General features: G+C 43.4%; 1 protein-coding gene, 1 long non-coding RNA gene and 2 other non-coding genes across 4 annotated transcripts; all 4 read left to right on the top strand.

Annotated features, from left to right (window-relative positions):
• The first annotated feature begins 116 nt into the window (after positions 1-116).
• Positions 117-16,827, top strand: NCBP3 (nuclear cap binding subunit 3). Its single transcript, XM_062615752.1, has 13 exons — positions 117-507; positions 2,092-2,157; positions 3,759-3,864; positions 4,690-4,815; positions 7,005-7,133; positions 8,904-8,977; positions 9,861-9,969; positions 10,710-10,809; positions 11,129-11,235; positions 11,601-11,886; positions 13,108-13,265; positions 13,978-14,142; positions 14,843-16,827. Exons 1-13 carry the CDS (start codon positions 364-366, stop codon positions 15,076-15,078), a joined length of 1,806 nt encoding a protein of 601 aa, XP_062471736.1. The 5' UTR covers positions 117-363; the 3' UTR covers positions 15,079-16,827.
• A 3,951-nt stretch (positions 16,828-20,778) lies between these two features.
• Positions 20,779-20,853, top strand: LOC134162207 (small nucleolar RNA SNORD49). Its single transcript, XR_009964249.1, has one exon. It is a non-coding gene; the product is annotated as a small nucleolar RNA SNORD49 (small nucleolar RNA).
• A 52-nt stretch (positions 20,854-20,905) lies between these two features.
• LOC134162177 (uncharacterized) lies at positions 20,906-22,084 on the top strand. Its single transcript, XR_009964232.1, has 3 exons — positions 20,906-21,066; positions 21,380-21,501; positions 21,927-22,084. It is a non-coding gene; the product is annotated as an uncharacterized LOC134162177 (long non-coding RNA).
• On the top strand, positions 21,781-21,854 carry LOC134162208 (small nucleolar RNA SNORD65). The gene has a single exon (XR_009964250.1). It is a non-coding gene; the product is annotated as a small nucleolar RNA SNORD65 (small nucleolar RNA).
• Positions 22,085-27,054: the final 4,970 nt, after the last annotated feature.

Below are 27,054 nucleotides of genomic sequence, written 5' to 3'. Positions count from 1 at the left end.
AGGCCAAGGGGAGATGGGGCTTCACTCTTGAAGCAGCCCAATGCCTTGGGTTGGGAATACACTTAAAGAGAGTAACTGAGCCCCGGAACAAGCGGATGCAGAGCCTGCGGGGAGCCATAACTCCTCCGCGCTGCCCCAATCCCGCTTCGCGGGGAAGATGGCGGCGGAGCCCTCCCGCTCGCCGTAGCCCTGGAGGACCGCCGGGCGCGCCGCTCTGTTCCCGTCTCTCTATGGCCTCTCAGCCTGTGGGCCCCGACCCGGCGCCGGCCTCGTGTGGCGCTCTACCCACCGCGTCGTCTCGGTGGTGGTTCTAGGCGGTGGCGCCGTCTCGGTGTCCGGGCGCAGGGCGGGCCTGGCGGAGCTATGGCGGCCGTGCGGGGCCTGCGGGTCTCGGTGAAAGCGGAGGCGGCGGCGGAGCCCCGCGGCCCGGAGCCTGAGCCTATGGAGGTGGAAGAGGGCGAGCTGGAGACCGTCCCTGTGAGGCGCTCGCTGCGGGAGCTCGTTCCGGTGAGGGGTGTGAGGTGTGGGTATGGGCTGGGGGGGGGACATGGAGGGACCGGCGGCTGGGGGGGTCTGTAAGGGCGTTTGGGGGGACATTCGTGGGAAAAGGAGCGATACTGGGGGTGCGTGGAGGGAGTGGGGGTATAAAGGGAACTCGGAGGGTGTGGGGGGAATGAAGGGTCAGGTCGTCAGAGGACGTGCTTTGGCTCGAAGGGATGAAGGAGGTGGTGGAGAAGAGGATCTGGGGGGTAGTAATGGACTACGGGGAGGGCTGTAGGTGGGAGAGTGTCAAAGGATCTCAGGATGCACCTAAAGCTGGGGGTGGCAGTGGGGGAACTCGGGTTGAGGCACTGGGAATGGGGCTCTGATGAGTGAGGTTTGAGTGTTTCCTTTCCACCCCCCCCCCCCCTTACTTCATTGTCCCAAATTGGTCCTGTACAAGTTTTAGTAGGATTAAGTTTAATAGCTAAAAATGGGTCAGAGTTCTTCTAAACTCCTCACTCGTCTTTTGCTGTCAAAACTTGCATGGGAATTACTTTACACACTAGTCTCTAATTATGTGATCTGCCACCATGCTTGAGCTTGTGCCACATACGTGGCCTAAAAGACAGCACCCTTCTGTATTTCCTTGTGCTTCATGAGTCAACCCTAGACAGCAGGTTTTTGAACTTCAAAAATACTTATTTTGCTTTTTAATAACTAAACATTTGGCAACTTCACACAAACTTTGCTACTGTTACTGAGCAAAGCAGTTACATGGTGTGTCCTTTGGTATTTCTAAACCAAGACTGGCCTACTTTGTAGAAAAAAGGACTTTTAGCCAAAATAACTATGCAGCACAAATGTAAAGAACCTATTTACCCCTAAAGAAAGCAAGATGTGTCCTTCCTGCTCCAGACTTTTGCCAGATGATGGTCCTGAGGGTGCCAGGATGAGGAGGTGCCGTTTTTACACAGGCAAACAAGGGAAAGTACAACTGGGGCATTGGTCCGGGGTCTATGTGGTTTAGTGAACTCAGCATTCTCTGGTTTTGCTCTTTATCAGTCAGGTTGTGTCAAAACAGTAACGTTTTGTCTTGCAGGTATTTGGAGATTGGGTTTGAAATAATGACAGCAGTAACGAGTTGCTTGTTTAAGTGTGGTTGTGTCTTGGTGGTTGGACTTTTGAGACTAAAAGCTGCAAATTGACGCTTCAGGAGTTGGGTATCACTGTTCAGTCTTTTGTGTTTTACAAGGAAATTAGATCTGAAGCCAAGATTGTGGAAGTTTTAGTTAAGAAATGTGTTTGATGACTTCTCCTGCATTGCTGAGAGAAAGTAAGAACCTTCACAGCAGCAGACACAGAAACTAGATTGTGCCAAACGAATGAATCCTTAGAGTAAAGGAAGTTTGGTTCAGCTCATATGCTTTTACCTTTACTGACATCAGCAAGGATCATTGCTCATGTACTAGAGGTGTCACTTGGAGTAAGGCTCAAGGAGAAGAGGATGTATTTCTCATAGAAATGGCCAGATTTTGTTATTTTCAGCATAACAAGTCTGTTGCTTTCAGTGTTCCCTGAGATTTCATCATCATTTTCCCTTTGTTTCAGGACACTAGTAGGAGATACGAAAACAAAGCTGGAAGTTTCATTACTGGAATAGATGTAACCTCCAAGGTAATTCCTATGCTGTGGTTCTTCAACGTACTTCAACATCCTAGTGATTGCTACTGGGAATTATTGCCTCCCCAGCATGAACAAAAGCTTAGCTTCATGTTCAGAGAGCTGCAGTTTTCAACACTTCGGGAATTAACTCTCCTTTTGTTAGCTGTGGCCTGCATCAGGACCTGATCTCCCTCATAAACTTGTGAGAACTGGTGTTTTTAAGTTACAGAAACATGTGTGCCAAGACCTGACAATGGTTCTGTTGCAACTGCCTCAGTGCCAGTCGATACTGCAAAGCCAAACCCTTAAGAGACAAGTCAGCTGTGGCTTTTCCTCTTGGGAGTGTGACAGAAGGAAGAACAAGTGCTTGGCAGGAAAATCAAGTTTCATTGCATTGTATCTTCCAAGGGCATCTTCTTGTTTAATTATTTAAGACACAGCTTGAAGAATGTGAGCAGCTGTTGCATTGAAATAACTGAAAGTTGCATAATTCCATGGAACTTCAGAAACTTAACCCTACAGCTCATCTCTGTACATTTAATAGTGAATTGGCTGTTTCATACTGTGCAATTGACCACTAAAACTGGTATTTAGTAGTAGAGAAGAAGCATTTAGTCATATGCTTTACAGGACTGATACAATTTTACATGTGCTAGTCAATATGAATCCTCACCACAGCAGTGTGCTGACAAATCACATATTCCCATTTGCATTAGTGAAGCTCATACTTATCAAAGAGTACAGAAAGGGTTCCAGATGAAGACTGAAAATCAGGTTTTGGCTTCAATAGCTTGTTTGTTCTGTAGCTCCATAAAGGATTTGCAGTGCCTCAAGTCAGGGCCAAGCTGTCATCTTTTGTGATGTTCGTTAATGATGCAACTCTGATGTGGCCAAAGCTGTTGTGGCAACCTTTAAAAAGTGGTGAAACCCCTGTGTTTATTTGGCTGTCATTGGTGGCAGGTTCTGCTTAAGCACAGTTTGTGGTCCAAGTTTTGACTTTGGTTAGTAAGATCCCAGACCCTATAAAGTTCTGCAGAGCAAGGTGCTTCTCCGTTGGTTGCAGAACTTGGACAAGATCCACATAAGCTGTTGCTCATGAGCAAGCTGAATTGCCAGTCTAAAGATGTCAGTAGTCAGCACTCCAGCTTGTGTCGCTAAATCCATGCGGAGAGAGACGAGTCTTTATTTTGTATATATTTAAAAATCAGGGAAAAATCTCTATAATCTTAAAACATGAATTTTCCACATGGGGGAAATGTTTGTTTTAAGCGAGCTTTATTTTTGAGTGCAGCTTCTGTACCTCTGTTAGAAAGGAGAAGATAATGTTACTGTTCCATCATGGAGTCTGAGCGTTGTCCAAGATGCCTTGTTTTCCATGCATCCTGATAGCATCCATTGTGTTGCTGGTCCTATGTTAAAAATATTAAGCATCACAAAGGTGTTTTAGGGAATGATTTCTATGCTCTGAAACTCGCAAGTCTCTTCAGAATGAATAAACCTCTTAATATGGATTGTTGCTGTCTGGGAGATTTTAAGCATCTGGTCCTTCAGTGCTGCTTGTTGGGAATGCTGCTGAGATTCCTGTTTTGAATGTATTGTTGTGCATTTTGCAGGAAGCCATTGAGAAGAAGGAGCAAAGAGCAAAGCGCTTTCATTTTCGAGCTGAAGTGAATCTCGCCCAAAGGAATGTGGCTCTGGATCGGGACATGATGAAGAAAGGTAGGAGTTTATCCAGCAGCCAAGAAGAAAAGATCCTTCACAGTCCCTTTACTTGATTTATCCTATAATATTCCCTGCATCTGCAGAGGTTTTCCCAGATTATTGCCGAAAGAAATCACTTCTGGGTTTTTTCACCTTTTAAAGTTGTTATTTTATGAGCTGTTTGGCTGTTCTCAGTTCACTCCTTGTTTTATCAACCCCAGAAAGAAGATGACAATTTTATCTTTATTTACCTAGTGCTGCATGTCCAAGATTCATCTTCTGCCTCAGTGCTGCTTTAAGAACCTTTAAATTCTGTGAGCAGACCAGACCTTGAGCACTGTTTGTGTGTACAAGTGAAGCACACAGTGTCCTGTGCACAGCGAGAACAGCTTCTGTGCTGTACACACAGTGAAGCTGGGCTGCTTGTGCTTGTGCCCTCAGATGGCAAGCTGGGCATGTTGGAATAGAAGCAGATCAGCCAGGAAGTGTGTGCACGGCAGATCAGTGCTTTTGGCATCCAGTTGGACCTGCTAAGCCCTGTGGCCTATAGCAGCTCTCATTAGGTGATACCAATAGTAAAGTTTATAAGGCAGTTTACTGTGCAGTACCTGCATCTACCAATGCCTGTCATGTTACCTCTTTTTAATTCTTAATTTATCAAAGTTTTGCATTGTGGAAGAATAATTCAAGTGATGGTGTTTAGAATGGTGTACCTCATGCTTTGCTTCAATCAGGTTCCATTTAGCTAATTTAAAATGTTTGCTTTATAAACTCATATATTACTAATTTAACAGCTTCCTCGATATGAGTAAGTACCAATTTTATATCTCTTCATTTGTGCAGCAATTCCAAAAGTGAGACTAGACACAATTTACATCTGTGGAGTGGATGAGATGAGTACACAGGACATCTTTGCCTATTTCAAGGAGTATCCTCCTGCTCATATTGAGTGGTTAGATGATACATCATGTAAGTAAGCGGAGCCTTTTGTCTGTAATTCTTACTCATGTTTTAATGCTAGTAGTAGCTGTACCTCATGTGTCCTAGTGGCTTTCGAAGTCACTGATATTTGTGTGTTAGTTTTCTTGTCATTTGCCTTAGTAAAAAAGGTTTAGAAGGAAATAATATAATATATTAATAATATACTATAAATATATAGTGGAAATCAAACCCGCTATCTGGTTGAATATTTGCTTTTGTAAGGAGATAGCACAGAGCAACTTGCAGGCATCTAAGAGGAGGAGAAAAGGTATAAAATTACATCTTGACATGCAGAGTATACCTGCTGTGAGTGTCACAGCAGATGACACTGTGAGAGAACATGCCTGTGTGCAGTTAAGCAGGTTGGTTTTGTGCTGCGGAGGAGCAGACTTGTTGCCATATTTATTTAGTGCATTCGCAGGGAAAAATCAGTGGGTGGAAGAAGGCAGAGGCTGAATGTGATTTACATAGATTGGAAAAGGAATGTAAATTCGTGTTGCAAGGGCTGTTTTGGGGAGTACTAATGCAGTGAGATTGCCAGGAAGATAAAGGGTTGTTGACAGCCGTGTTTTCTTCACGATACTAAACTGTAAGAGTTGTTTGCTCCAGGTGGGTGCTGGATCATGGAACTGGAAGGCTCTGAGATTGCCATGTGGCTAGAAATGCTGTAAATGAAATCAGGTGAAAAGTAGGAGCCAGTGCAGGTTTTCCAATTGGATTGGGATTGCTGGAAACTGATTTATTAACAAGCATTGCTAAGACTCGAGAATTAGTAGCCTGGTTCCTTGGAATGACCCTGAAGGAATTATGTTCCAGTGCAAGGTAAAATACATGGTGTACTATTGGTAACCTTGGAGTCACTGTGCACGACAGCTTGAGGTGCTGCCAGAAAACCTGAAACACAGTGAGCACAGGGTGGCCAAAGAGCTGCTGTGGTGATGCATAAGCTGGCAACTGCACAGTTTAACTCTGTATTTGAGGCTGCATTTCTAAGGTGGATGTTTATCCTTTTTCTGTGTTATTATCCTATTCTTAAGTGGTACGTGAGTAAATTTAGTGTGAAACCAGAGTGAGCTTGCAATGCAGAAATGCAGGCTTCAGAGTCGTAACAGTACTTTATCCAGTTACAGTTAAAACACATTTTCATTATTGATTAATTTTCATGCTGTATGAGTTAGCATGGCAGCTACCTGGTGAAAATACAAGGAAAACCACTGCCCTTTCAGCATAGATTTGTGTCACAGCATGGCAGAAGGTGTCACATTCCCCTCTGAATTATATCTCGTGGTGTCTTAGTGCAGAGGTGGATTTAGATGGTGTTCTGTATTTCAGATTGAACATAACACAATAAAGGCTTTGAATATGGAGGTGTGAAGAGCAGGTAGGCATACAGAAATGGAAAGTCATTAGCCAGTCATTGAAGTTAGCACCAAAAGTGGGTGTTCTTCACCTTGTAAACTGTGTCTGTTCAAGTAGTTTGAGAGAGTCTTTTCTTCTGGGACACTGCATAGTTCTTGTGATATCTGAATACACTCTGCTTAACTGCAGAGCAGTAAATTACATTTGCTGCTGTATTTGCACTGAATGCAGAAAGCTTTTATTCAAAACCTGTTTCTAAGCAGTTTTAGCTCTTTTCAACTTTGATGGTTTTGAAATGCTTTTAGTTGGCCTAATAAGTTATGTTCTGGTACCAGCTGCTGATTCAAGGTATGTGCAAGGCATGTACTGAATCACATGGTTAACCTGTGACATGATGATCAGTGCAAAGTGTAGGCTTTCCTATTTTCCTGCTTTTTGGAAACGATTAACAGAATTCCATAGTAAAGTCCAAGGTTGTGTTAAATTGTCAAAGGGAAAAAAATCAAGGCTTTTTTCTCCCCCCCTCTTGAAATGCACTGATCCTGATCCAATATCCTACACTCAGGAAGCAGGCTTTGATACATATGATTGTGCATTTCACTTGTTCTGGTTTGAATCAGTTGTTGTGCATGTCCTCCAGCTTCCCACATGTGTTCAAGAATGACTTTCCCTGCAGGAGGTGTATCTGGTTCCTTCTTTTGCTATGTCACCATATGAAAGTGTTTCTGAACTTCTGTTAGCAGTTTCCAGTAAGGCAGTGCATGTGACTGATTATGCAAACTGCATTATGGTTTTGTGTGTGCTTTTATATGTCACAGGTAATGTGGTCTGGCTTGATGAAGTAACAGCAACACGGGCTTTAATTAATATGAGTTCCTTGCCTGATCAGGAGAAAACAAAAAGCAGAGAAAACAATGAAGAGAAGACAGCTGAAAAAGCCAAGAAAGGTAGATTGAGATATGCATATATAGCTCTCACCCAGTTAAATCAGTGCAACTTTAAACTTGGGCTTGGGTACTGCATAACCTGAATTACTGAAGGAGCTTCTGTCGTATAGTTTCAGGTAAATGTATTCTGCCACTTTAAAAAAGGCTTTCATCTTGGAAACCTTTTGAAGAAGCTGCTTCTTAAAAGGTGGGTTGGAGCTAGACCAAAAGCAGTCATTCAGTCGATACTGAACGTGTTAGATACAGGGTCATATTCAGATACGGTATTTGTAGTGGTACTTGTGGCACAGAAGTAAGTCTGTGGCAGTAAAAGGGTGAATTCCAAGTGTGGAAAAAGCAGGTGTAAGAAAATGTCCTGGTTTTGAAATACCACAGTTGATTCCTTTCTTGGTGCATCGCCATCCTTTATTGTTAGCACTGGTGTGACAGGTTATCACTTCACCGCTGTGTACGTCATCTCTAAATCTGGCCATTATGCTTTCAAGAAAGCAGCACACTGAAAGGTCAGTTATACAAGAGCAGAGCAGTAAAAACACATCTTAATGTGGTGTTAAATCTGGTACCTGAATGCCTGAATTGTGAATTGATTTTACTTCCATGGGTGTAAGTGAAGAATCAGGCTTTTGCTACCTTAGGACAATTTGCTGTTAGGCTGGTGTGATAAATTGCTGTGGTTCCAAGCACTGTACCATGCAGTACAAAGCAAAGAGAGATGTTGTATTTATGAACTCTTCCACGGGTTGTCTTTTAAACATGCTTTATGAACAAAATGCATCATGCTTTATGAACAAATGTGGATCCTTCTAATTCATCCCCTTTTCCTGTTGCTTTTCTCCACAATGCAGTGGCTCCTCAACCATCCATGTGGCTTTAACTTTGGAGCAAATGTTGATAACGCTTCAGTAAGACTTGTTACAAAGTCAGGGATTAGTGACTGTCTTGTTTCAATGGATCATAAATACATGTATTTAATCTTCTTGGCTATAAGTTACACATCGTGTTATCATTACACCACATCTCAAAACAAAACTTGTCATCTAAATTAATCCTGTTCAGCTGGAAAAGTGGGATATTGGATAAAGTACAAACTGTTCACTTACAGCTCAAGGTGTGAGATGCATCCAGATACACAAGAGTAACTGGCTTAGGTGCATTCCTTGTGCATCCCTTGGTGGGGGGGCAACCCAATATGTATTTTTTACTCTGAGCTAAAAAGAACCCTGAAAACTCTATATAAGCATCTCACCATTGTAGTAGTTCTGGAAGTGTGCACTCTTTTGTCAATTACTTCACTTTGAAATGAAGTCAGGTGGTGGTTTGGGGTTTTTCCTCCTTCTCTCCTAGAATATTCTAAGCTTTTGAATATTCACCTGGTTTACTTCGGTAGTATTGGATACTTGTGGGTACTCACAGCATTTTAAAGGGAAACTAAAGGAAATAAGCTTTAATTTGTCTTTTATGGTCTTGGCCTTGCTGATCTCTCATACCCTGAAATGCAGCATAGCTTCATTTGCTTTCAGAGAATTAAATTAATCCATGTGTGCTACTGCGGGCATTTATGGGCGCAGTGGCTGCCTGGTTCATTGTATTCCATGTTCAGATGTGCTTCACATTTCTATAGACATTTACTGGTTTGACTATCTCTGGGCTGTACAGAAGAAAGGATAATACCTTCCCTTTGATTTCAGAGACTGTAGGCAATAATAATCAAATATAACTGACATGCTAAATGGAGTTTATTCCCCCCCCCCCAATTATTTTCCTTCTTAGAAAAACAGGAGGAAATCTCTGATGATGAGACGGAAGAAGGCGAGGTTGAGGATGACAATCCAAGTGATGTTGAGGTCAGTACAAAAGGGAAGTGAAAACACCATGATGGAAGTTTGGCTCTGGCTGCTGTGAAGCCTTCGTAACATTACATTTTTAACTGTATATACTTGTAATTCACAATTTAATGATCAAAGTAAATTGGATGGGGAAATGACAAGGAGTGCAGGTATGCTGGTGGTGAGAATAGCTTGTAATATAGAGTGTTTTGTGAAGAGTGATGGGGCATCCAGTGTGTAAGAGCCAGACTGGCTGCTCTTTTCTGCTGAGAGGAGGCAATGAAAAAGCAATAATAGCAGGCATAGGCAGTGCTTAAAAAGACAAATAGGGTTTAGAATGACCATAGGTATTTGTGGGAATCAGCATATACATTGATGCTTTGTAAATGGTGTAATCTTCACTGGCTGAACACAGAATAGGTGTGATTAGAATTTCTTTAGGAATGGCTTAGTGAACACTCGTACGTCATGGAAGTCTGAATTTCAGTTTCCATAAAGCAGATACAAATGGAAAAGAAAACCTTTTAGTCATTGCAGGAGGGCATGAGAACCTGTTAGTGAAACCATTTAGATATGAACCAAGCAAAAAGGAAAAAGTCTCAGTGTCCAAGTTGTGTTATTTGTTGTCTGCATTTCAGCCATTAGGATGGTGTCATTTGAAAGTGACTGGATTTAATAATATGAGAGAATGTTATGAAGTAAGAGAAGGAAATATTTAAACCTTCAGGGCAAATTACTTACAAATTCACATCAGTTTGTCAAGCAAAAAAGCAAATTATTTGAGCATAATTTGAGAAGTAACTTTCTTAATACTCAGTGGGTTGCTGCTCGCTAAGCAACCCGTTTTCATTCAACAGTAATCTTATTTTTGAGTCCAAAATACCTCTTTTGCCCCCCAAAGTTGGATGCCCTCTCCCAGGTAGAAGAGGATTCTCTCCTGCGTAATGATCTTCGCCCTGCCAATAAACTGGCTAAAGGAAACAAGCTGTTCATGAGATTTGCTACTAAAGGTAAATGACCAGCTTAACAAGCACAATGAATTCTTGCTTGTTGTAGTTTTACTTGTTGACTAATCCCTGACTCAAAGTACCTGATTTTCTATTTGCACAAGTGTTACTTTCTTTGCTAATCGTTAGGTATTAAGATTTTGCAATAAATCCACATTTAATGTGTAAGTTAAATCCAGTTCCAGTTGTATGAAAACTATGGTACCTACATCTTGGGCTCAGGGCATTCTTGCAAATACTATGGAGTAGGTTTTATGATGCCCTTCTCCATAGGGGTAAACTTCATGGTTTATTAATAAGAAATTAATTAGAGATGCTGATGAGATATTAGTGGAAGTTCTTTCTAAATACAGTTGAGATGTTAAACGATATGAATAAAATGAAAATCGATATGATTTTTGGACCATGAGGGAAGTGACACATTCATAAGGAAAAGAAAGGTCATGAGGAAGGTAAGTACAGCCTCCAGCAGTTACAGGGGGATGGAATGCTCTGTGGAATGATATGTGGAAACTCAGCCTTGCTAGAATCAAGTTTCTAGATGCAAAACTGTGGTGGTAGGAGAAATTCCAGTGGTGTCAGCAAAGCTGTATCCTTCAGAAGGAGACTGAAGTAGTGCTGATCTGTAACACGTAGTCTTGCTTTCCCTCAGTGTCTTTGACTGGAGGGTTATGTATTTTTGTGCTGGTGTTGTGAGATACCTTCTAAAAGGGAAATACTCCTTTAATTTGTGTTTTTCCCAGATGATAAGAAAGAGCTGGGAGCTGCAAGGCGAAGCCAGTATTACATGAAGTATGGCAATCCCAACTATGGAGGCATGAAGGGGATTCTTAGCAATTCATGGTGAGTGTTGGATAGAGGAATTGGAATATTGCAGGATGAGAGCGTCTGAAACAGTTTTAATTTGTGGATTTTCTTTCTGTTTGGTTCATGGAGATGCTCCTTATGTGTAAATAATGTTTTTACAACATGACTGTGCAAGGGGAGCATTTTCCCATGAAAATAAAGAATGTCTATATTCAAACCAGACAGATTTCTGATGTAAAAGTCTGTCTGATGTTAAAGTGAGTGCTAACTGTGTATGCTTAATCCAGGACTGAATATGGCTCATTCATGGTGCCTCTCCTGTGACAGGAATGTCATTCTTTTTGTGGTGTTTCAGGAAACGAAGGTACCATTCCCGCCGAATCCATCGGGATGTGATAAAGAAAAGGACGCTTATTGGGGACGATGTTGGCTTGACTCCTCCTTACAAACATCGTCACTCAGGTAATGGATGCCAGTATGTCAACCCTGTGAGAGCACAGCTGGGGAATGGAGGGCTGGGAATAGCCTTAATCAGTCCTTCATCCGATCCCTGCAGTGCATGGAAGCAAAATCCAGCTTTGTGCTTGAGCAGGCTTCTGAGGTCATGAACACCATGGACTGCTTTCGTCCTGTGACGATTTTCTTCCACTTAGGCTATTCTGTAATATAGATGCCACTCTGTATTACACTCTGTTCTCACTTCAGCCTTAGAGAGCCACAAAAGACTTACTTCTAGTGGATTGTTAATTACAGTGATTCCCCCACATTAAAGTACTTTGTACGAATGACAAAATTCAGTTTATCAGAAGTAATTTGCTTTGCTACAGGCTTAGTAAATGTTCCCGAAGAGCCTATTGAGGAGGAGGAAGAAGAGGAAGAAGATCAGGTTATGGATGAAGATGACAGAGTTGTGGTAGAGTACCGTGATGAGCTGCAAGCTTTCAAGCAGTCCCGAGAGCGCAGTGCAGCGCGAAGGTCAAGTGCAAGTGCATCTGACTCTGATGAAATGGACTATGATCTTGAACTGAAAATGATATCAACGCCCTCTCCCAAGAAGAGCATGAAAATGACAATGTATGCAGACGAGGTGGAGTCACAACTGAAAAACATTAGGTAAAAGTTTCTCCTTCTTTAAAAGGATCAGTGAAGAGGCAGTCTGAGTTAGTGACAGAGCTGTCGCAGCTTAAAGGCAAAGTGTCAATGCTCCCTTTTCACTTCTTAACCTAATTTTGTAGTAGATATTAAAAATAAATGCAAAATACAGCCAACAGTGATACAGGCTTTTAATTACAATTAGCATCTTTCAGATAGAATCATTGAATAGTTAGGGTTGGAAAGGACCTTAAGATCACCCAGTTCCAACCCCCCTGCCATGGGCAGGGACACCTCACACTAAACCGTGTCACCCAAGGCTTCGTCTAGACTGGCCTTAAACACTGCCAGGGATGGAGCATTCACAACCTCCCTGGGCAACCCATTCCAGTGCCTCACCACCCTCACAGGAAAGAATTTCCTCCTTAGATCCAATCTGAACTTCCCCTGTTTAAGTTTTAACCTGTTACCCCTTGTCCTGTCACTACAGTCCCTAATGGAGAGTCCCTCCTCAGCATCCCTATAGGCTCCCTTGAGATACTGGAAGGCTGCTCTGAGGTCTCCACACAGCCTTCTCTTCTCCAGACTGAGCAGCCCCAACTTTCTCAGCCTATCTTCATACAGCTTCCCTTGCAGATTCTGTAACCCTCCTTATTGATAATGATGGAGCTCAAAGTGGAATCAATAGAAATTAATGCAAGCAAGCACAATTAACTTCTTGCATTTCATAACTAGGCCGCGAAGAAATAACTCAATAACTGCTCTTTCTCTTTTCCCTTTACTCCTTCCTCTTCCTCAGAAAGAAGAATAACCCCTCAGTGTTGATGACAAAAAGGAATTTGTTTGTTATGGGCATATTAACCAAAATCACTTACGTTGTGGATTACTGATATCACTTTAATATGTCCCTTCAGTAGTCTCATTAGACTTCATTATAACATCAAGTCCTTTAACAGTTTTGAGACTGCACAGCTGCTCTGAATTTTGACACAGAGGCACAGCCTTAAGGAGGCAAACTCAATATTTGCTTTGCAATAGATACTGAGATATTCATGTGATAATTACTAAACTTGGATTCTGACTGGAATATGAGCTCTTCCAAGTCATATTTTACCACTGTTTCTCAGTTTAGAGATCCTGATATTACTGTTCTCTGTGATGTAATGTTACATTCAAGAGGACTTCAGAACTGTGCTAGGTTTCATTTCATTTAAGGGATGTGAAAACTGTTATTTTCTTTAGGAATTCCATGCGAGCAGATAGCATAGCAACCAGTAACATCAGAAACCGGATTGGCAGTAAAGGATCGTTAGAGAAGGTGGCAGATGTGAGACTGCTGTTAGAAGAAAAACGTCAGAACAACAGTGGGCCGCGTCATCCAAACAGCACTGTAAAATCAGGTACTTAGCAACTCCTACATTGTGCAGAACTTGACTGGCTCATTAAAAGGGATATCTTCCTTTTACACCTGTGCTCCGTTGCAAGTAACCTGAGGGAGTTCTGTGCAGCAGCAGTTTCTGCATTCATACAGTTTAAGTTGGCACTGAAGTCCTGTAACTCCCTTTGCCTTCATCTTTTTGTTTGAGCCTCCTTTAAGACAAGAAATATCCAGCTAAAACAGGCAAACTTCAGAAGGCAAGATTCACACTGTGGGTCAAATAGCAATATATTTAGGATTCTCGTATTCTTGTTTTCATTGTCTTCTGCAAAATATCAAGCAGTATTAGAAGTCCAAAGCAAGGTGTCCCTTATCTGAAAGGAACTGTTGGAGCGTACTGATTTACGTGTAATCTTACCTCATGCTGGATGCAGATGTGCTATGCTCCTAAAGCAGAAATGGAGCAAGCCATAGAGTACAATCTCTTGGGCAGAGCACAACCTGAAAGCATTAAATGGCAAATTTATTGCCAAGAAAAAAAGAAAGATTAAATTTGGATACACTGTATTGCCACCACTGCCAGGACTGAAATCTGAGTATGAAAGACTTCAAAGACCAGGGAATCTGTCTAGTTTCAAGTTGTACACATGGTGAATGAGCATAAAACTAGCTGGTAGAGCTGGAATAAAGGCAGCGTGGCTTTTGTCATTTTAATCACTTGAAAATATCCCCAGATGTGCGGCAAAGACTGGGAAAGAGACCACATTCTCCAGAAACTAAACCTCCAAGTAGTACCTCTGCTGCTCGTCGAGAGCCCGTATCAGATGTCCACAGCCGGTTAGGACTCCCCAAGCCAGATGTTAAAGGCCTCTACTCTGATACCAGAGAGAAGAAATCAGGTTGGTTTTATGGAGAAAATGTAATGGTGCAATTCCTTTTGGGTTTAGAGTATAAGGGAAGTGTCAGCAGCAAACCATAAAGGATGTTCTTTAATTTCACTAAATCAGCAAATGCTCATTCAGAGCTTTGAAATCTAAATAGATGTAGGTTGAGCTGAGTATTTTAAATAGTTTTATATAGGTATGTTTAAAAGTAGAGGACTACTTTAAAACTGAGGTCAAACCAGGGCACTAAACCAAGTGTCATGAATGCAGTGGCATGTATCATTCTCTGCAAATGGGAAGCAAGGAACAAGACCTCCCATATTTTAGTTTCAAGTACTGCTTCAAAGTATAGTAAATTCCATAGAATCATAGAATAGTCAGGGTTGGAAAGGACCTTAAGATCATCCAGTTCCAACCCCCCTGCTATGGGCAGGGACACCTCACACTAAAGCATGCCACCCAAGGCTTCGTCCAACCTGGCCTCGAACACTGCCAGGGATGGAACGTTCACAACCTCCCTGGGCAACCCATTCCAGTGCCTCACCACCCTCACAGTAGAGAACTTCTTCCTTATATCCAGTCTAATCCATGCCAAGCACGATGGTGGGAGAAGGATGAGGAGTTTAAATGAATTCAAGCCTGGTTTCCTCAGACTTCCTCCAGCATTCCTCTTAGTCCTGTCTTCCTAAAAGATGTTTGTTTTTCATCTGACCAGGTAATTTATGGACCCGATTAGGGTCTGCTCCGAAGACCCAAGAAAAGACTTCAGATAAACCTGAGAAACCTGTGGCAGCTCCAGAGGAGGACGACTCAGAGCTCCAGCGGGTTTGGGGTGCTCTCATAAAGGAAAAAGAACAGTCTCGGCAAAAGAAGAGCCGGTTGGATAATTTACCATCCCTACAAATCGAAATCAGCCGAGAAAGCAGCTCGGGATCAGACTCGGAGTCATGATCGGGTTTACATCCCGATCCTCAGCGTTAGAACTCTGCACTGTGGCAGGATTTCCTTTGCCCAAAAGCTGGACGCTGGCAAAGACTCTGCAGTGAAGGTTCCAGAAGTGTCTCTGTTCCTTTTATGCAAACCAGAGATGCAAACACCACTTGAAACCTGAAGCAGTCACGTTTGTCTGGAGTCTGTGGTTGGCCCTGTGTTACGTAGGGCATTGTCATATATGTTTATTACAGCAAACCTGTAGTTAATTCTAGCAAAACACTTTCCTCCCCAAGCTTTGAACTGAAAAGAAGAGGCAGAGATGCTCTGTATTTTTAAGACCTTTTTTGTTCTTAATGTTTTTAACACGGAGGCTTTTAACAGCGTATTTTACACAGTCCTTCCAAAGAACAGGGCATTTCATAACCAACATCATTGCCTTGCCCTTCTGGCTCTTAAGCAGCACCTTTCCTTTCCTCTTGAAGTAATAACAAGTAATGCCCTTCCTGGGTGGGCAGCCAGCAGGGATAAGCTTGAACGGGACTGTCACGTTCTCCTCCTCCAAACTATGGGATGTGAATTGGAAGTTAAACATATTAGTACAGTGGCATTTCACACAGTATCCAAGTAGCATCAGGGCTTGAGGAGTCCTGCTTGTTTCTTTAGGTGATACTGTGTTCTGCTGCAGTAGGGATTGAGATGGTCAAGACTGCAAAGTTGGAGGTTTGAGAACTGTGTAAATTGCCAAGGGTTTCAGTTTTTGTTGTTGCTGTTACACAATGAGAAATCCCATTTCTTTCGTTTCCTCTGTGTTCTGTTCTGAAGAAATCTAACAGCTGAAAAGCATCCATTTCTCTACTTGTGAGGATTTTCCTGTTGGCCACGGTGAAAGCTATAGTAGTGTTTTCCTATATGCTGTTTAACTATATATATATATATATATAACTGAAAGAGAAAAGGAAAACTCTAGGATCACTGTCTCATGTCAATACTTTTGGATGTTCTCCCTGTATCGTTCATGTGGATGTGAACATGGTTGACTTGTTACATTCAGCTTTTTTACCTGCATCCCCTTCTCTAGCTAAGAAAAAGGTTTGATCAGTGTGCAGCTGTAGTGACTTTATCTCTTGTTGCCTGTGGCATATATTTGCATTGCCAGTGGTTTGAAATAAGGAATGATGCAGCACATCACAGCCTGGTAAACAGAACAGGTAGCAAAACCATTGCTACATTTGGATAGGCTGAAAAAATCTCTTTGTGTTGTCCCTCTTTCCTATGTTCTCAGTCCAAAATGTCTCTGAATCTCTCTTCCCCTTCCTGCTTTTTAACAAACGTTTTATCTTTTCCCTCCCTGTTTTTGTACTAAGCTGAAGTAAGTCTGAGGCTTCCCAAAAGCAAGGAATCTGCAATTAACTTTTCTTACTGCTTTATTATGATAAAGAATAGCAGCATGGGAAACAAAAGGAAAAATGAAAGGTACAGTGACTAGAAGGTATCTGGGGACTGACTGGGCTTAAAGCCTTATTATTTCCTCTTTTTGTGACACTCATCCTTGGTTTTCTATTTAATTATTGACTATATAAATATATCTCATAAAAGTCCTGTTGAGAGTAAATGACTGTAATGGTTGATCACTGTAAGAGTTCATCTTAATGTGTGCTTTCATCACTACCCCTTCCAAAGCTTTCAAATAGAATCATGCCCATTTCTCAACATACGGATAAAATTTATTTAACCAGTGTCTTTTTGCCAGTAAACCTTTGTTGTGTTGCCGCTTTGAATCCATTGTGACCTTCCCTTTTCCCGTTGTGACCTTCCCTTTTCCCATTGTGACCTTCCCTTTTCCTGGGAGGAGATGGTAGATATGAATCATGCACCTGACCTATGAAAACAGGCTTCTGTGGTGTTGTGGACCCTTGCATGCATTTAAGCTCAGCCACAGGTTGTAGATGTTGCTGATAACCACTGTGTTTCCATGTGAATACTCATAACTTGAGCCTGGTGAAGGGCAGGATGGGAAGAGAGAATATCTTAACTGTGATAGAAAGGCTCTGAACTCATGGATGTGTGAAATCAAGCCAAGCAATGTAGGCAAAGGCTTATGTCTGAGGAAGAGGAGCTGTTAACACTGGTTCTGTCTTCCAGATAGTCATAAACATGCCTTTAAATGTGTCCACATTAGTTGGGTCTGTTGCAGTTATGGTTTAGAAGGGAGAGTTTTGTGTGTTAATGACACCACAGTAGCTTTGCTGCAAGAAAAATAGAGGTTTAGTGTTGAAGGGACTTACAGAGTGGGGTTTTTCCTGCTTGTTTGCCTGGTTTTGCTTTTGGGTGATACAGAGAAGCCTTAATATTTGGTGGTATCAGGAATTCTAGCTTTGGTCTTTAGTTTCCTGCACATGAACTGCTGGGTTTTGCTTATTCAAAATGAGCACTGAATCTTCAGTGAGTGCTTTATCCTCAAGACAGTTAACTGCAACCTGTTTGACCTGGAGAGAGAGAGAGAGATTGGATGGAGAGTTGTGTTCTGAGACCCCTTCTATGGTACTAAAATGAACTTGTGTTGAGAATTGCACAAGGAAAAGTTTGGCTTTTGCCGGAGGGAAGGATGGGTCTGAATTTTGGGTGACTCCGCACAGGACCACAGAATCCTTCCTTTGGGAAGGTTTTGCTGTTTAAAACAGGGTCTTTTGGATTTTATGGGGTTCTATAAGGTGATTTGATTGCGTAGAAGAAAGAGTCGTAGGGGCTGCAGGCTCTGTGCCTGCAGCTGCCCTCAGGCAGACTCTCAATGTGTGACATTGATGGGAGACTTGAAAGAGAGGGCTTTGCTTTTCTTCTCGAAGATGATGGCCCATGTGTTTAGCAGGGAAAAGGAAAGCAAAATAAACCCCTTATTTTCAGTTCAAAATGACATTAAAATGTGAAAATAACAAATCTTATATTTAAGCAGCTTTCTGTCCCAAATAAAAGTGGTCTGGAATCACGCTGACCCATCCCAGTGTGCTGGAACACAGATGATACAGAGCGGAGCTGCATCAGTTCATAGTGAGGAGCTTGTGGGTGCTCCCTTGGCTATCCTAAGAGGGGATTGTGCCTTTCTGGGGACGAGATCATGGAATCCCAAAATCTCAGGTTGGAAGAGGCCTCAAGAATCATCTGTTCCAACCTTTCTAGGTAAGTACCCTGGCCAGTCCAGCCTTAAAGATACCTGATCTTGGGAAATCCACCACTTCCCTGGGGTGATCCCAAACTATTCCATCATTATCCCAATGGCTGGTTGTTCTCAGTGCGACAGATTTTCCTCTTGTGTTCAGGCAGAATCTCCCCAGGAGTAACTGATGCCCATCTCCCTTCTTGCCTTTTCCACGTGTGTAAGAAGTGAGTCTCCATTTCTTCGCAGCCACCCTTTAAATACTGAATAAACCCAGTTTTTCCTGGCTTCCCTCACACGCTTCCCAGTCCATGGATCATCCATGTGGTCCTCTGAACCCTCTCCAGCCTGTCCACACCTTTTTGCGTAGCAGGGAATTGAATTCCATGTGTGGCTTAACAAGTGCCGCGTAGAGCAAGACAATGACACCTTTATCTCTGTTGATGATGCTCTTGATGTCGCTCTGCATCCCCTTGGCTTGCTCTGCTGCATCTGCGCACTGTTCACTCGCACTGATGGGGATCCCCACTTCCAGGTGCAGCCGGTCCCATCCCAGCCGGGATCACCCCACTCCCCCTGCCTCCAGGGTGCCCCAAACCAGGGGCCCACCAGCCCGGTGATGCTCAAAGCCGCTCCGAGTCCCGCCTCCCTCCCGTGTCCCGCTGCAGGAGATGGATGCTTCCAGCTACCCCCGCCTTGCTGCAGCAGTGGTACGGCTCCCCCCCCCCCCGTGAAGTGGTACGTTCCAAGCCTTTATAAGCGGTCGCCGCCACCTTAGCGCCCTTTCGCCATGCGTGCAGGGCGGTCGGTGAGGAGAGCAGCGGGCATGGGGCGGTTGGGCGGTAAAGGTGGGCAGGGAGAGGGGCCGTTAGGGTGTAGCACGCTATGAAGTAGCCATGAGGTGGGGGCCCGCACCCCCGCCCCGCCAGCTGTGGTGTCGGCCGTGCTTCCCGGTCCCCGGGGCCGCTGGAGTTGGGCCGGACCATTCGGGGAAGCGGAGGGGGGGAACACGCGGAGGGAGAGCGGGCGGGTAAGGGAGGGCTGCGGCATGGCGGTGTGTGGCGCTGACTGCCTTCGTCCCCACAGGGCCGGGCATGGAGGTGGGAACCGGCACCGGGGCGCCGATACCCCGTGAGAGGAGCCGGGACCGTGCTGGGAGCGGTGCGAGCCCGTTCTCGGTGAGTTGGATGGGGCTGCGGCTGGGCGGCCGGGGCATGGCGCGGGCTGAGGTAGCGCCAGGCACCGCCATGCCTGAGCTGTAGGAAGGACAAAAGGACATGGAGCTGTTGGAACAAGCCCAGAGGAGGGCCACGAGGATGCTCAGGGACTGGAGCACCTCTTCTATGGAGACAGGCTGAGAGAGTTGGGGCTGTGCAGCCTGGAGAAGAGAAGGCTGCGTGGAGACCTCAGAGCAGCTTCCAGTATGTGAAGGGGGCCTATAGGGATGGTGGGGAGGGACTCTTCATTAGGGACTGTAGTGATATAAGACATGGGGTGATGGGTTCAAACTGAAACAGGGGAAGTTCAGATTGGATCTAAGGAGGAAATTCTTTCCTGTGAGGGTGGTGAGGCACTGGAATGGGTTGCCCAGGGAGGCTGTGAATGCTCCATCCCTGGTGGTGTTCAGGATCACGTTGGACGAAGCCTTGGGTGAGATGGTTTAGTGTGAGGTGTCCCTGCCCATGGCAGGGGGGTTGGAACTGAGTGATCTTAAGGTCCTTTCTAACCCTAACTGTTCTGTGAAGGGCTCAACATGGGAGTTAAACCCCGGTCACATTCGATTGCCTCCTCGTGAGCCTTCTGGTCGCTTTCGGGCTAGGCCTTCATTCCTGGGGCAGAGGCCTGCCCTCGCTCGGGGTTGTGGGGGTAACACTGCGGTTAGCACGTGGTATTCCTGTGTTTCCATGGGTTTTCAGCTTTATAACGATATATTTAGCAAATGGATCACTCCATCAGAGGGCTGGAGCATCTCTCCTGTGAGGAATGACTGCGAGTTGGGGTTGTTCAGCCTGGAGAAGATTCCCAAGAGACCTTATTGTGGCTTTTCAGTACTTAAAAGGGGCTAAAGGAAAGATGGGGAGAGGCTTTATCAGGGCCTCTTGCAGCAGGACGTGGGTGATGGTTTTAGGGCATTGGTCCTGAGGTCCTGGTTTTGGTTGTGTGTTGGTTTGTTCTCCTGCATAAATCTACTTTATAAAACTGCTTTATAATAAGCTGTTACTTTAGAAACCTACTTTTTTTCCTAAACTCACTGTGCTGACTCTTCTAGTAATGCTTCTTTTGCTTTATCCCCACAGCAGGAAGATGACTTGAAGTAGAAAAGGTAAGTTAAAGTTTTAACTTGCACTAAGGTGTATGGAAAGTTTTTGATGTGAAGCAGTTAATGCAGGACAGTTAGTAAAAAATAACATGTAGCAGTTGCATCTTAAAGCAAATTAGCTCAAACCTCATTTTACATATCATTACGAGAGCTAATGCCTTTCATAAGCCAAGGGGGAAACAGATGGCTGTTGGTTCAGGATGAAGCACTTTGTGGTGTTTGAAGGGCTCGGGTACAAAAGTTGGCTGTTGATGATGATAACCCTGAATAGGAAGTGCCGTCAGATGCGAGAACTGACGATAACATCCTCACGTGTCTGAAACACAGCTGCGTGCCTGCGGGGTCTGGGTTCTTAAGTTTGTCTTCTGGAACTAATGGGGCAACCCTTAATTATGCTTGCTGTCCGTGAAAATTGCCCTTGTCGTATCTTAACATAGCCCCGTGTCCATCTGTGTCACTGTCTGCAGAGCCTGGCTTTCCCGATAAAGGTGTCATAGGGAGTAGATTACACTTTGGAGATGGCCCTAATGTGAAGGTGAGTGATGAATTTAGAATCATAGAATCGTTAGGGTTGGAAAGGACCTTAAGATCATCCCGTTCCAACCCCCCTGCCATGGGCAGGGGCACCTCACACTAAACCATCTCACCCACATCCAACCTGGCCTCGAAAAATTTCACTGACTCACGTAGAGCTTTATACCATGTGGGATCTAAATTGGGAACAAGTGAGGTTTATGGGCTGTGAAAAACCTCAAGAAATGTATTTCATAACTTGAATCGATCCACTTCCCCTCCTCTCATCCTCAGTATTCAAAGCCTGATGCTTATTTCCTGGTATCTATATTTAGGTGTAGCTTGCAGGTCTCTGCTGCCATGTACTAATTGTTCCTCACATCTACCACGTGATGTTACAGCTCTTCACAAGTCCTGCAGAAGGCAGTGAGACAGCATGAGCAGGAGGTTCCTCTAGGTGAGTTTAATACTTGGTGTGCTGTTAGTTTAACATGATGGGATTTGTCTGCAGTCTCAGAAACGTGATCTGCTTGAGAACATTCCCGTTGGCTGTGTTTCTGTCTGTATATTCTTAGCTCTAGAAGTATAATAATTGAAGTTCTAGGCCAAAAAGTAGTTTGTAATAAAACAAGGGCAGCAGATGTGTAAGAGCTGTTGTCTTTTGCACTGCGGTTTTGCTGATGGCTCTGTAGAGCAAAGGGATAAAGGTCTTCTTTCTGCTAGAAATAAAGGTATCATGTGATGAAACCAACCACAAGTTGCTGGAATTACCGGCAGATTGACTGGTGGTGAGCAAAGGGTTTTCTGATGATATCCCTTACATTAGCAAATGGCTTGATGCTTGCTGGGAGTGGTTAACTCACCCATGCTGTTGTGTTACAGGTGTTTACGCTGAGAGCATCTTGTCTGAGGGAGAAGGAATCCAGCAAAACCCGTGTGTGAGCTTGGAGACCAGTGTTTGTACTTAAAACATTAAGAAATGGTAACAGTTACACTGTTTTGATGGCACATCTATTAAAACCCTATCTCAAAGCAAACAACTGGGTCTGGTTTTGTCACTTGATGCACTAAGGAATGACTTTCCATTACACGGCATGTTTTTAAAAGCCATGCTGAGCACTCCTAGAATTCACTATAATATAAAGGAGATGTATACACACCACAGTGTAATTGCTGCAGATAATTAGGTTTTAGTTGTGTCAGCATCTATCTGGTATTTGGCAATTTACTTTAAACAGTTTAAACAAGCGATGCTTACACTGCTGCTCTAATTACTGGAGAAACGAGGCCTTAAATACCTCTGCAGCAAGAAGAGCAAACACAGCTATTTCTGTAGCTTGTTTCCAGGCCATTTCTTCATTATTTTGGCCTCAGTCTTTTCTGAAGTCTGCTACAGCTGTAGCAGAATCTGTCCTTGCAGCAGCAGCATTCTAGCTAAATAATGGTCCAAACGTGTGAATCTAACATTAATCACCAGATGTAAAGGAAAAGAGGCTCAAACTCTGTAAGTATAGGAGGTTTGGAATGTAAGAGTCTCATCAAGCCTGGAGTGACTGAGCACGTCCACCAGATGTTACTGATCATTTTGCCCACTTGGTGTCAGCAAGTGAAAGATTTTAGTACAGCTTTTAGTGTGCTTTCTGAGACAGGTAAACTTCATCAAGATACTAGTTCCTTGTGAGCACGCACTCATTCTGTGCCAGCAAGGACTGAAGGAATGTTAACTGTACAGCTCCAGGTAAAAGATACTTTGGTATTCCTTCTGAAAGCAATGAAACTTGGACCCAGTTGGGAATATTGCCAGAGGGGGTGTGGCTATTAAAGAACCATTCAGGACAGGCAACAAACCAGTCAAAAATAGGTATTTTCTCATGAGTAATAGTTACTGTAGTAATTCAGGTGAACAGTTCTTCGCTGTCATCAAACAAAGCAGGGATTTGTAGTCCATAAACGCACTGTTGGCAGTGCAAGCTTGCTTGTTTTCATGATGGGACATGGGGAAGTGGTGACAGTGGGACATGAATGTGAGTTCAGTCCTGGCTCAGGGACTGCCTCAACTGCAAAGACCTGGGTCTGGTTTCTTGTCTGACTTACCTCCTGACTGATACCTGAACGAAGGAAGGTGCTGTGACTCGTGCTCCCCGTCTGGCATCACAGGGCTGTGTCCGTGGAGTATGCAAAGTGTGGTTGGAACTAACTAGTTTCTTTTTATCTATCTGATGCATTTGAGCAGTTGGAAGAACAGGTTACTCCAATGTTCCTTTTAATTAACATTTTAAAGTAGAATTGCATTCTGTTCCCAGCATTTAAAGAGAACTTATTTTTGCCTGATTTTAAGAGCTTGTGTATTAGAACGTGTCAACAGAAGGTCTTTCTTAGATGGTGTAATACACATTAGAACTAAAAATGGTTTCAGAGCAAAATGCCCTTAGTAAACAGGAACAACTTGACAAATTCTTATGTGACTTTAATTTGCTCAAGATGGGTTTGCTGCAGCTTGGTTTTTTAATTGTTTGATTCTTTCTAGTACGTATCAGAACTATTAAAACGGAGAAGAGTTGATCTGGGAATACTTCTGTGAACAGGAAAGTGTCTGGGCTTATTGAAGTTACAAGTTGCTCTCTATTATAGTTAACTATTCATGAGTTTCATTTTAGTATTACTTGTTGTGTTCATCAAAACCGAAGGTCCTCAGCGGGGATCCTCTAACAGGCTGGGGTTTTAAAAGGAATGAATGGGAAAGTGTTATTCCTATTGGAATATGGAACAAAATAGAAGGCCTAACCATATTACTGTGATCTTTCAGGGGAGCTGAGATAATCTCACTATTCATCTCGCAGTGCTTGGGGGGAGGAGAAATGGAGTCATTCTGTTTTGATTACATTTGGAGCACATCAGCTTCACAGTGTTGGGGAATAAGCAACAGGAATAAAAAGATCCTGATTTAAAAATACCATTATTTTGGCTTTTCTAAAGGTTTAAGAGAACAGTTGGCAGGAGGCCCTGGCACTCAACAGCCGCTAACAACCATGGATAGATCTGAAATAGATGAGAGGATTAAAGCAGAAAGAAAAACCAGTGAAGCTCAGCATGGCTGAGTGCCAGCTCTTAGCAAGGGGAGAGATGGCAACGTCATGTAGTAATTCATTTGTGAGAGAAAACACAGTGATTACGTGTTAGCTGCAGAATACGTGCTCTGACTGCTGACCTGGTGGAGAGTAGCTGCTCCGTGTAGTAGCCTTGCTGTTTGCTTCTTCCCTTCTGTATGAGATGGTGTAGAGGATGCCTTGCCAGTGTTTGGCTTCCTTTTTGTAAATCACAAGCTCCACATTTCCTGTAAGTGCTGGTTATCATCATTATTTCTTGATTAGTAGTATAAAGCAATCAGATCTCCATCAGCATTGAAATCACTCATGCAAACCCATAAATTACTATAATTAATATATCCCAGCTATTAGCTAAAATCTAAAGATGTTCTTTCTTGGCTTGGTAGCTGCCATTTCAGCTCAGTTTTAGCTGGCTGTAGCCACGTAATGAGAAGGGAGGAAGGGGTACACTGTATTTTACCTTTTCAGAACAAAATAAGCCCTAAATTTGGAAGCTTCACTCCTTTTCTCCTGAAGGCAGATGGAAAAGCAGTTCATCTTTCACCTCTGCTCCCTCTTATTTAAATTAGTGAAAGAGAAGCAAAGCACCATCAGAGGAGTTGCTGTTCTCTAGCAAGGAACAACGGAGATGATACTAGTTTTATGCCAGGGAAATTTATGGGCTTGTTTTCTTCCAACTGCCACATTAGCAGATGCTTTGTCTGTTGTGATCTCAGATGCTACAGGCAACTCAGAGCAAGGAGTGGAGGCTCAAAACAGCTGGGGGGTGTTTGACCTTTCTCATGCAGGCTCAGTGCTGTTCATAGCTTCTGATGTTCACATCTCATGTCTTCCTATGAAGAACAAGGCTGACACATCATCTAGTGGTCTGGTAGGGTGGCAAACATGCACCTTATTTTGGCAGATTGTGTAATTTAGTGTCTCAATTTTAGGCTTAAAATCAAGTTTTGGGCAAATGTTACCAACTGCTCCCAGTACTTAAAACTGTAAGATGTTAATGGGTGGAACTTGATTCAGAGCATGCAAGAAGGACAGAACTAAAGAACAAAAAGCATTTTGTGCTCCTGTACTCTTAATTCAGGAAGAGGGAGAATAACGTTTGCCCTGTGTTACCTCCTGAAGCTGGAGCCCACAAGATGGTGCAGTGATCAAATTCAGGTTTATCATAGAGAAAGGCTTTGCAGCCTTGGGAGAATCTTGTTTGGGGATCCAGTTTTACTGCTGGTTCCTTCCTGGTTGTCTAATAAGATTTGCAACTTTAACATGCAGAGCATCCCTTGCACAGGGAAAATACCCCTCTTTATCTGGCTATTAGTAATGGTTGTTAGTGCAGCACCAGCAAGGGCTGAACCTCTCTGTTTTCTTTGATGCTATGCAAGCAATCCCAGCCCCAAAGTGGTTTTGGTCTAAGCAGTCATCAGTGACACAAGAGTGTGTGAATAAAGTGTATAATTAGAAGACAAAAGAGTTAAAATTCGGGTTTCTTTAGTAAAAATAACTACATGAAGGATTATCTGCTTTTCACTCCAATGCAGTGGTTGGAGGGACTTCAGCCCAGCTGCTTGCTAAAGCCCTGCTGTGGTTCCTTGGTGGTGCGTGTTGAGCATCAGCTCAGCTGAAGTCAATAGACACCTCCCAGCCCAGTACCTGTGTGTGGAGCTGTAAACCCATGAGAGGCTGCAGATTGGGTTTGGAATCCTGCTGTTTGAATCAAATTGGAACATTCAGAGTTTCAGCTCCAAGAGTTCAGGCCTTTCCTGTACGTGCTGGTTTTTGGGTGTTGGACTCCTGCTGATGCTTGCAAGTCAATACTTGGATTTTCTTTGTAACAGCGTTTTTAGTTGTAAGGATTTGTGATAAAATAACTGCATAGCACAGCTGCACCGTGAACTCTCTAAACAATGAAATAATCCATGTTTCTAAAGCTTCTTATGGCTTTCTGGTGGGCTGCCCTTGGGGTTTTTAATGCTTTTAATTTCTTTCTTAGTCTTCTGAATGATTTCCTTGTTTGTGCTTTTTCCTTACCCTTTAGGAGGATTCTCCAGGTTTGGTTTTCTTCATTGCTCTTGTATTCTGTACACCTGCTGGCTGCACTTGATTCGTTTGCATTGCCTATGGGTTTGTATTCAGTGCAGTTATCACTGAAGTTACAACTGTGGAATAGGGTAGAGGTTTGATAGCACATTCAGAGATACCTTCCTAGCTAAGTCTAAGCTTATCACCCATATAATAAATAGTCCTGAACAGTTTAAACTTTATTAAATACTTGGGTCAACATTTGAGTGGTATTTGGTTCTTATCTGACAGCAAAGGCAATATTGATGTGTTGGTGATCTATGAGTATGTACAGCAATATAATGTGGCCCACAGCAACAGGAGATGAAATGCTTTATATAGTGCTTTACATCTCTTGTGCCTCCATCACATAATCTTGAACTGATCTGCTAGTGTTCCCATGAAGCAGCTTTACCTCCTCATTCCAGATAAAGAAGCTGGAGATGAGAGCCTTGCTGGGGGGGGGGGGATGATGAGAAAAGGGAAGCCCCATTTGGTCAGTTGGATGAAGCATTTTTACTGACCTGTGTCCAATCTGGTGTTTATTACCTTCAGCCATAGCAGTAAATAATAGTCTTTGTGCCAAGTGCTCCTGGGGATGTGAATACAGAAGATACTTGCTGTGAAGATGATGGGAATCGTGTCAAGGCAAGGGGTGAGCTGGGAGCTTTGAAGTGCAGTGATTTCTGAGGGTAATGGGAGGATGCTGCACCAAGGTGTGTGCGTTTTCAGTTTGATCATGTACGTATCCAGTCATCTCTCAACCAGCCTGTATGCTTCTGCACTGGAGGAGGAAGATACTCTGTCTTTGCAGGGGCAATATAAAGCTCTTGTGTCAGCACCAGGCT

Source organism: Pezoporus occidentalis, unplaced genomic scaffold, assembly GCF_034315485.1.
Source record: "Pezoporus occidentalis ecotype Australia unplaced genomic scaffold, CSIRO_AGI_Poc_V1 ctg183, whole genome shotgun sequence".
Taxonomy (NCBI): domain Eukaryota; kingdom Metazoa; phylum Chordata; class Aves; order Psittaciformes; family Psittacidae; genus Pezoporus; species Pezoporus occidentalis.
Note: the sequence above shows the minus strand (reverse complement) of the source record. Positions and strands in the feature narration are given on the sequence as shown.

Excerpts from the sequence above, each read along its gene's own strand:
- NCBP3 (XM_062615752.1), top strand. The coding sequence starts at position 364 with ATGGCGGCCGTGCGGGGCCTGCGGGTCTCGGTGAAAGCGGAGGCGGCG. Across the intron at positions 9,970-10,709 it reads CATGAGATTTGCTACTAAAG|ATGATAAGAAAGAGCTGGGA; the intron begins GTAAATGACCAG and ends TGTTTTTCCCAG. Across the intron at positions 11,887-13,107 it reads TCACAACTGAAAAACATTAG|GAATTCCATGCGAGCAGATA; the intron begins GTAAAAGTTTCT and ends TATTTTCTTTAG.